This window comes from Octopus bimaculoides, chromosome 10 (assembly GCF_046866305.1).
Source record: "Octopus bimaculoides isolate indiv1 chromosome 10, ASM4686630v1, whole genome shotgun sequence".
Classification (NCBI taxonomy): domain Eukaryota; kingdom Metazoa; phylum Mollusca; class Cephalopoda; order Octopoda; family Octopodidae; genus Octopus; species Octopus bimaculoides.
Window position 1 is genome coordinate 68,130,012 of NC_142937.1, and position 10,984 is coordinate 68,140,995.

Sequence of the window (10,984 nt, forward strand, 5' to 3'; positions counted from 1 at the left end):
AAAAAACTGGAGTTGTGTATTCAGTATATGAAGGAAAGTTTGTTTATTTTGTTGAAACAAAAATGTCTGCTTTGTGCGAGCCAAGCGATACTCCAAATATTTCACAAGCGTAATGTAGTTAGTTGCGACGTTTGGATTCGAGCAATAATAGATACAGCTTACATCCATGCATACATACTCACACGCACACACGCAAGCACACACGTGTGCACACATATGTATGTATTTGTATCTGATATATTAACATATGCATACTTATAAACATATGTATATAAGTAGTTCTGTATTTATATGTGTGTATACATATACATACATATATATATATATATATATATATATATATATATATATATATATATATATATATATATATATATATATATATATATATATATACATATATATATGTATGTATGTATATGTAAATATGCAAATTTGATGACTAACTATATGTAAAACATATTTCTGTGATCTCAGTACACTCATACATGTGTTACCTATCACGAGCTGGTTGGACGAGAGTGACAAGGCAGCTGGAAAACTGGTATAAAATCCGGAAAACCTCATCATAAATTGCAAATATATAAAATTCATAACGGCTTGTTGTTACCTGTATGGAATAGTATATGTAGTTCTCTTTTGTTATATCTAGAACGACTTAAAGTGTGTGTATACAGATATATAGAGATATAGAGATATATGTATATATACGTATATATGTGTGTATGTATATATGTATGTATATATATATATATATATATATATATATATATATATATATATATATATATATATATATATATATATATATATATATAAAGATTAAATAAGACATGAAAGTAATGAATAATTGAGTGTATCATATCTTTATATAATTATTATATTAAATAGGGAAAAACACATTTGAGGGAATAACTATATATGTATGAATGTATATATATATATATATATATATATATAAATAATATGCATGTAAATTTAGGCGTGTGTGTATATACGTATGTATGTATGTATGTATGTATGTATGCATGCATGTATGTATGTATGTATAGATAGATAGATAGATAGATAGATAGATAGATAGATAGATAGATAGATAGATAGAAAGATAGATAGATAGATATTATTGGATTGAAACTCGAAAAGGAAAATAGATCGTTATCGAGTAAAAATGTAGTGTTTCGGGCATAGTTCTTCATCTGATGCGAGAGTAAAATCCAGGAGATACTAGGAAAAGAGGACAAAGAAGGAGGGAAGGAAGAAATAAAGTGAATAGAGCAAAATAAAAATAAAAATATGGGTTGGGTTTAGCTGTCTGACCTCTATACCGTGTGCGTGTCTTTGCATCTATTTTTTATATCTTCGACTTGACATCAGATGTAGGTTTATTCACGTCTCTGTGAACTAGCAGTTTGGCGACAGAGATTAATGTATCAGACATTATAAATCTAAGTACAATGTCGTTTTAAACCGTTAAACTAATGAATGTCGTACCCACTTTATTTGCAAAAAATATATAAACAAATAAAAGAAATTGTATATGTTACCCATAATTAGCAGATAATTGATACATTTGGAACCACTCTCCCATGTAAAATAGTAAATGGCCAGCGCTCACAACAAAGAGTATGGCACAAAATATCCATAAGCAATATACAACGCTCGCTCAAGTACAGAGAGTTTAACGCTGCAAGATATCATGTTACATGTATTAGTTCTACAACTAACGATGGAAGAATGAAATAGCTCTATGCATGATGAACAATAGCTAAAAATGTTAAGATCTTTCTAATGAGTGAGAAAACAAAATGAAATATGCATATCCTCTATATCTTCTTCCTTACACTTCGATTTAAAATTCAAGATTGAGACAGAGATTATTATCTCCTTTACAATAACTGGTCACCCTGTGCTTTAAATCTTTCGTTATGTCTTCACGGCGTATGTTTTAGTTAAGCACACCAGCATCTCTTTGTCCACAAATAACAGAAATATATTGCAGTAACACAGAATGCCATGTTTTTTACACAGTTAGTTTTCTAAATTTTATCGTAAAATATGTAAACATTCGACCTTTGAAGAAAAAAATAATAATGTATTTCCCGATCATTGTAGGCTGACCAGCTGAACACTTCTGAAGCTGTTGATGATGAAGGTGAGAAATAAGTATCTATCCATCTATCTATCTATCTATCTGTTTGTCTACATATCTCTACTTCACTCTGTCTCTCATTATGCACAAACAAACAAACACACACAAACGCACGCACACACACACACACACACACACACACACACACACACACACACACACAAAGACACACACATACATACCTATATGTATGTATGTGTATATGTATGTATGTATATATGTATGTATGCATGACCACAGCTTTAAAACTGAAACAATTTAAAGAATTAAAGAATATATATATTCTTTAATTCACACACACACACATGTAATGTAAATCAGGCACTTAAATGGCAAGGCAGCAGGTCGGGTCGAAAAGTAAAATGTGCACACAACTAAAATAGAGGAATACTAATGCGAGTACTGAAGTACAGGCTGAAGGAGAATTCAATTTATGTACACGATTAGGTAGTATCCGTCTGAATAGATCAATAACCCTGTGGTTAATCGAGAAACGTACATTGTACTAAATGCGCGGTCCATAATATACTTCGGATCTACGGGAGGAGCAGGTTCCTAGAGAGGTGAATAATGAGTAAATAAAACTCAACAGATGGATAATGTTTCAGTTCATTACAGCTGTCTCCAACGAATTTTTAATTGATTAATGAATACATTAAATCATTCGAAAAAAACGTTTATGTATGTATGTATGTATATATATATATATATATATATATATATATATATATATATATATATATATATATATTCTTTTACTTGTTTCAGTCATTTGACTGCGGCCATGATGGAGCACCACCTTTAGTCGAGCAAATCGACCCCGGGACTTATTCTTTGTAAGCCTAGTACTTATTCTATCAGTCTCTTTTGCCGAACCGCTAAGTGACGGGGACATAAACACACCAGCATCGGTTGTCAAGCAATGCTAGTGGGACAAACACAGACACACAAACACACACACACATATATATATATACATACATATATACGACGAGCTTCTTTCAGTTTCTGTCTACCAAATCCACTCACAAGGCTTTGGTCGGCCCGAGGCTATAGTAGAAGACACTTGCCCAAGATGTCACGCAGTGGGACTGACCCGGAACCATGTGGTTGGTAAGCAAGCTACTTACCACACAGCCACTCCTGCGCCTATATATATATATATATATATATATATATATATATATATATATATATATATTACAGTAAAAGCTTAAATTTTGGACATAGAGTTACCAAAGGTTTCATATTCACAAAGCCAAAGCGTTGATGTGGACGGCTCGTCAGACTCTAAACAAAGACAAAATAACTATAAATTTTCTACGCCGCGGACGTGGGGAAACGCTCAGAAATCGAGATTTAAGTCTTAACATATAACAACGTTAATGAGGACGAGTTGTCTCCCTTGAATTTAGGAATTCTTTTCTTATCAGAACGATCAGAGTGAGTTTTCCGAGCTATTGCATCTTCGTAATCACCATTAGACTCATCCAACTCTTTCTGAATCCTCTTTACTGTCATTTGACTGACACCGAAACACTGAGAAATGCTTGTATTGGAGCTTTCGGTGCGAATATCAAGCAGTACAGCACGTCCTTTCCAAATTTCTGGCAGAGTGAATTGCTTCATGGTGCTATTTTTCTCACTGACAGTACCCAGCTGACCCTACTATACTGTGTAGTAGACAAAAGCAAAATCAAACAATGCGCATGCGCAACATTAAAAATATAAAATGAAAATCTACCCATCGCATGCTTTGTATTAGTACATATATGTTTATATATATATATATATATATATATATATATATACTCACACATACTCGCATATCAATACACTCACACCCAACATATATGTGTGAGCGTGTGTGTGTGTATGTTTGTGTTTGTGTATTGTGTGTGTATATGTGTGTGTGTGTTTGTGTGTGTGTGTGTGTGTTTACGTGTGTTAGTGTAGGGGTTTGTGCTGTGAAACCATAGCGTCTGCAAACGCCATACTTATTGCAGCAAATCACGTGTGAAACGGGCTAAAAGCATAACATTAAAAGCATAATATTACAACTAGAGTAGCAGCACTATAGTAGCCATAATAAACAGCCAGACTAACTATTTTGAAATCGTTTGGAGTAGATACTGAAAAGCATGCGAGGAATAATTATACGATTTAGTTGAAGAAGTCTAGGAAGTGAAACGAAAATGTCTGTAACTGAGTTGGTGGGTTACTGTCTGATATGAAGACAAAATTACTCGATTTAATTATGGCTTTTAGATGAGTTTTAACAAAACTATGCTGTCTTAAGTTAATCCAAAATTTCACCTAAAAACAGAGAACGAAAATGCTGATAGAAAGCAGCTAATCTGTCAGAAATGGAGATGGTAAGATATCGTTAATTCTGTGAAATATTTGAAATTGAAAATATGGGAGGCCTCGAGGACAAACATAAGTAAAACATATAGAAGCAATTAAATATATTCTTAATAATGACTATTCTTTTGCCCTTTTACTTGCTTCAGTCATTTGACTGCGGTCATGCTGGAGCACCGCCGACCCGATTGTTTAGTCATTTATTAATTAACAAGTTTCTTAGTATTTGTTCCATGTTTTTGACACATGATCAGTAATTTTAAAGGTGGAAAGACTAGTCGATTACATCGACAGAATTTGAACTTAGAACGTAAAGCCGGTCGAAATACTGTGAAGCATTTTCCCCGGCATGCTAACGATTCTTCCAACACGCCGCCTTAACAATAACAATAATAATCAAATAATGATTATATTGTTTAAGTTATTATGATTTTGTTCGTGAGTTTGTTATAGACCAAGCTGTGATATGATAGTAATATATATTTTATCATGATGCAAGAATATTACTTGTTATATGACTGGTGAACTTTGGAAATATACTTTACCACTAGGTTAATATCGGGAGATATAATATACATACAATAATTATAATTTGACTTTTATCAAATTTCTTGGCCCAATATAACAGAGAAAAACCGTATGCAAGGAAAACAGACCGAATTAAAACATTTAATAACACAAATAAAAATACTTTGCAATTACGGATATCCACAAACCAGGTTTCTGCTTTTGGTTATTCAACCTTGAGCTTCGTCAGTGTGGACCACCAGTTTAAATCCATGACTGGTCACGTTACATGCATACATGCATGCATATATACATGGTGACTGTCTACTCCTTATGTAGAGTTTGACCACGTCCTGTATCTACATCTTAGCACCATCATGGCATCTGATGTGACTTTTTAAACTAGACAATGTTCTGAAAAAACATCCACATAAAAGTGCAGAATGTATGTATGTCTTATACATACATACATACATACATACATACATACATGCATACATACATACATATATACATAGACAGATAGGCAGACAGATAGAAAACGGTTCTTTCTCTAATGGCAAGAAATCTTGAAATAAAGCTGAATAATGAAATACATGTATATTTCTAATCCCAGTTAGAGTATCAGTTTCTAAATGTGTTTGGACATCACAAGATACTAAGCCAATAATATTAGGTTTTTGGTTAGAGTAACTTACATCTTTACGTACATCTAAATAATCGATGGTGTTTGGTCGAGTCTCGACGAGTGTTGAGCGAAAGTAGAAATATCAACGTTCGTATCTTGTCATCGTTACGTCGTCTGTCTATCTTGTGATCATTGTGTTTTCCGTTTTTCGGACTACTTGTCTATAAGCATGAACCTCAGAGTGATACACTACATTGATTTAAACAACACTAAAATTAACGAGTGTTTCTCTACATTGCAGTACTGCATATAACATCTACCTTCCATATAACTTGGAAAAGGATGCGCGCCACTAAACAGATTCACATGCGAATTTGTTGAATAGGTAAGCCAGTAGAACTGCTTCTCATGCAAGCATATTCTGAAAGGCACCGAGATAGTTGAATATCCTAAATAAGAGAGATCAGCTGTTATTAATTTAAGATTACTGGATCTTGGATTAAAGATTTATGAATGTTTATAGTTTGGGGAAAAAAAATTGATCGCATTTTATTAATAACAATTAATCTGCTCGTTGCCATGGGAAACACAAATTTTGCTAAGATGCAAAATTTCAAGGCAGCGAGCTGGGAGAATCGCTTGCATTTCGCCCGTCTCTTAGTTCAAATTCCACCAAGGTCGACTTTGCCCTTCATCCTTTCGAAATCGATTAAATAAGCACGAGCTGAACACTGAGGATGATGTAATTGGTTAGTCTCTTCCCGCGAAAATTTCAGGTCTGTAGTTGAAAGCATTATATGCCTATTTTCTAGTATACACTCATATACAGAGAGATAAAGAGAGAGAGGGAGTGTGTGAGAGAGAGAGAGAGAGAGAGAGAGAGAGAGAGAGAGAGAGAGAGAGAGAGAGAGCGGGGGAGCGAAAAGGGCAAGAGAGAAACCTCCCATGTCCTTTTTGCGTTTGACTATACTGTGTAGTCGTCAAAATCAAAAACAAACATAATGCATGCGCGAAATTTAATGCTCCGCTGAAGCTATAAGATGTTACACAGGCACTCATCTATGAGCCCCTTGCATCCTGTAGCAGTAACAGTTGTAAGCTGAAGTTCATAAGATAATCGTTTATTCTTTTGTTATCTTATTTCCTTATATATATATATATATATATATATATATATAGAGAGAGAGAGAGAGAGAGAGGGAGAGAGAGATAGACAGAGAGACAGAGAGATGATGATGATGTATGTATATGTAACATAGAGGTAGCCAAAAGTAACCGGAAACGTTGTTTAGGGACAAGCCCGTTGTTGTTCAGGCTTCCACATTTACAAGCCACTTGATGCGACATTTAGACGTCAGTCTACCCACCGGCGTCATCGGCTGGGGTCGTACTTCTACGTGGTCTGTGTTTTGCAGTGTTCTTCCCTGTTCGTCGATTTTTGCGATGGCAGAAAGGAAAGGACAACGGGCTTCCCTGAAATTCTGTTTTCTGCTGGAGAACACGGTGGCCGAAACCGTTGTCATACTTCAAATGCTGCCATGAACAAAACACAAGTTTATGAGTGGTTTCCAGGCATGAGAAATGGTTATTTGTCGCTTGAAAACCAACCTCGTTTAGAGCGACAGTCGACCTCCCGAACGAACAAAAACATCACGAAAATTCTTGAACTGATCTTGGAGGACTGCCGTCGAACAATTGACAAACTTATTGATATGAATGGTGTGTCCTGGAGCTCCTGCCAACGAATTTTGAGCCAGAAATTGCAAAGGAAAAGAATTGCAGCAAAATTTGTGTTTCGCTTGCTCACGGAAGATCAAAAGTAGTCACGACTAAATGCTAATCGTGAATTTAAAGAACAGTTGGAAGTTGATCCGAACCTTTTTTTCGGAGGTCATCACTCGTGACAAGAGCTGGCGATATGGCTACGACCAAGAAACGAAGCAGCAATCAAGTCAATGGAAACATTCAATGTCGTCACTACGCCCTCTAAAAGTGCGTCAAGTCAAGTTCAATGTCAAGATTATGCTTATACCTTTTATCGATGCTAAAGGAATTGTCTTCACAGAATTTGTTCGTCCTGGTGAAACTATTAACCAGGCATTTTTCTTGGCTGTTCTGAAGCGTTTGCGAGACGCAGTGAGATTGATGGCTTCATCACAACACTGCACCTGCACACACCACCTTGAGCCTGAGACAATTTTTGACCGAAGGCGGCATGACCCCACTTACGTACCCTCCTTATTTACCCAATCTTGCTCCGTGCAACTTTCTTTAGTTCCCCCGAATGAAAAAAAGGTTTTGAAGGAAAACGTTTTCAGATGTGGAAGAGGTGACGAAAAAAGGAACGACGTAAGTATTAAAAGGCATCACTTCGCAAGTGTTGCAGGATTGCTTCGAACGAACAGTGGAAAATGCTTCTGGGCAGAGGCATTGTTTCAAATGTAGAATACTTTGAAGGCGATAAAAGTGTAAACGTGTAAAACTAATAAAATAATATTACAAAATTCTGGTTTCTTTTGGGTACCCCCTCGTATACATGTATGTGTGTGTGTGTGTGTGTGTGTGTGTGTGTGTGTGTGTGTATGTGTGTGTGTGTGCCTGTGTGTGTGTGTGTGTGTGTACAGAAAGTGTTTTCACTTGAATTTTATTCTGTAAGGTTCTATATAGAATCATGAAATAGATAAGTTTTGAAAATGAATTCTTTCACAATTAACTCTGTAATATTTTTTATGTGTGCAGAAAATACATCGAAAACGGAAGAGGAAGATACCATCCCCTCATTTATGGACGCCATGGAGATGAAACTCAATCTACAACCAGGAGAACTCTCGATGCATTACCAATCCACCTACAATTTCTACGATGTAGAGGTCGATTTTGCGGATTTTTACGTTAATTACGAGACTGTGTTTTTTCAAGATGATTATAAAGTTCTCCCATATCGTGCGAAACGTTATATACAAATTGCTATAGGTGTCATAATTTTAACTGGTTTCTTCGTTCTAAGTATCCGCAACTCTGATCTACAAGGTCCTACGGTGAAAGAATGGTCCTTACTTAGTTCGATCGGAATCATTTTGCATGTAATTTTGTTTGAACCCATAAAGGTTGTCATCATTGTAATTTTCCAAATATATCGATGAGAGGAATGAAATGTAAACTGAAGAAATAAAGAAAATTTTTGAAAATTTTTTAGATTTTTTCGTGAAATAATCATTGAATTTATTTAGTTTTACTTTACAGAATGTGGTGGTATAAGCAGTTGACAACCGGTTGCACAACATTCACACACCTCAACAAATGTTAAATCTATCTGTCATTCTTGTGAGATGATGTTCATCTCGCTCCGATATGTACAGTGTTTTTAGTACAAACCCATGAAGAGATTTTATCTCGGACATTTCTGCAGCATCATATCTTCTAACGGTGTGTATACATTTAATATGATGCACACGTGGTGATTTTAATTTAACGTTATTTCAATTGCATATACTGAGTTTGTTTTTTATACGGCCCAGCAAGCATCCGCAATGCCAGTGAATGTTTTAGCCACTGTTTCATCTATATTGAAGAACGAATTTCTTTGAAGTAAGTCACAATTGAGTGCACGGCATTGACAAACATCAAGACAGGTGAAACGTCTCTGTCGCTCTATTGAGTCACTACAGTGATGATGTTCATCTCGCTTCCAATCATATATATGTTTTTTATAGAACAAGTCTATGAAGGGACTGTATCCCAAACACTTCCATATCATCATGCTTTCTAATCATGTTTATACATTTAGTATGATAAACAAATGACGATAAACTTTATATCATCCCACCCATGACTCCCCATACTTAAGTGCGTATATTTAATTTAAAATCTCGTTCAAAATCTCATTACAACTTGTGTAATTATTCATTACGCGAATTTTACCTGGTCAGCACTACTACGCCAATATAGAAGTTTAGTTATTTTACTAAACTCCATCGAAATTTGAATATATTTAAAACTCTGTTGAAATACCCATGATGCTTACTCAATAGAAATAACAATGCAGAAGGAGAAGCAGCAAATTATTGGACCCGATGTTTAATCATATAAGGGTTTGGAAAACCACTTTGTTTATTTTTTAGTCAAGTGGGAAGAGTCAGTGTTCATGACTCTTTACAGGAACCCTAGGATTAGTGGGAGAAAAGAAGGTATTCTCAAACCGGAAACTTGACAAAAATGCTTGCAAAAAGAGTGGATTCCGCTAAAAGCACTCACGGTATAGGTGTTAAATCGGGTGACGGGTTAAATCTACCACTCAGGTGGGCCAAAAGTGAAATTTGAACTCGGGATGGAAAGAGCCAGAGCAAATGCTCCAAGGAATTCTCTTCGGCGTTCTTAAAGTCCTGTCAATCCAACGCTTCGGTCTGGTTGTTTTATCGTCTCTAAAAATATTTTTTTATAATCTAGGAACAAGGCCCGAAATCGTCTCTAAAAATATTAAAGACAACGTTGGTCTGAGCGGGATTTGAAGTCAGAGCACACAGAGCCGAAAAAATTTTGAGGCTCTAACGACTCAGCCAGTTCTCCTGCATCCCAATTAGATTGGTGTCGAAATGACTACGAGGAATTGAATTTTTTTTTGTTCACTAAAATAATATGTTATTTGCGTAATTTAAATCTCTTTCTCGCTAAACCAAAAATCATTTTCTTATATCGAAAAGAACAAAATCATTTTCCTTTCTTTTCTGCTGGTTTATTTATTTATTTATGCTATTGCAGTTTCTAAACGTTAATTTCAGATTCTTTGAGGAATAGTACATTAAAAAAAAGCTTCTCGTTATCCATAAAAGCAATTTGAAATTCACGCCGCGAGCTAATGAAATACTTACCAACCAATAGTTTAACCTTTCGCCAAGATTCTCACGTTCTCGTTGCTTAGGCAACTGTTACCAATTTGTTATCTTATTACAACTGGGTTGTTGACTGCCAGGTGTCGTGTTTGTATGTATTACAGATATTAAATATTGTTTTGAAATCCAGTACAAGCGTAATAAATAAATAAATTATTGCTGATTGTCGTTGTATTTAGCCCCAGGTGAGAGCTGAATGAGCAGGCATGTGAACAAAAATGTTCCGACCATGACCATTCCATTTTTATAATCCCTTCCACCATAAGCACTAGGCCTGACATTTTTGGTGTGGATAGTCGATTACATCGTCCCCTGTACTCGTTTAATCTGGTACTTATTTTATCGATTCCGAAAATATGAAGGCAAAGTCAACCTCGGAGGAATTTGAACTCAGAGCGTAAAGATTGACGGAATATCGCTAAATATTTTGTCGCTGCATTAACG

The 10,984-nt window shown here is 35.3% G+C and overlaps 1 protein-coding gene across 3 annotated transcripts in view; it reads left to right on the top strand.

Annotated features, from left to right (window-relative positions):
* Window positions 1-8,842, top strand: part of LOC106883815 (uncharacterized) — a 1,126,149-nt gene extending 1,117,307 nt beyond the window's left edge. For all 3 annotated transcript variants that reach the window (XM_089358746.1, XM_089358744.1, XM_089358745.1), the window contains exons 8-9: window positions 2,116-2,155; window positions 8,391-8,842. In XM_089358746.1, the coding sequence (XP_089214872.1) occupies window positions 2,116-2,155; window positions 8,391-8,794 (444 nt within the window). In that variant the 3' untranslated portion in view covers window positions 8,795-8,842. The remainder of the gene's footprint in view (window positions 1-2,115; window positions 2,156-8,390) is intronic.
* The last annotated feature ends 2,142 nt before the right edge of the window (window positions 8,843-10,984 follow it).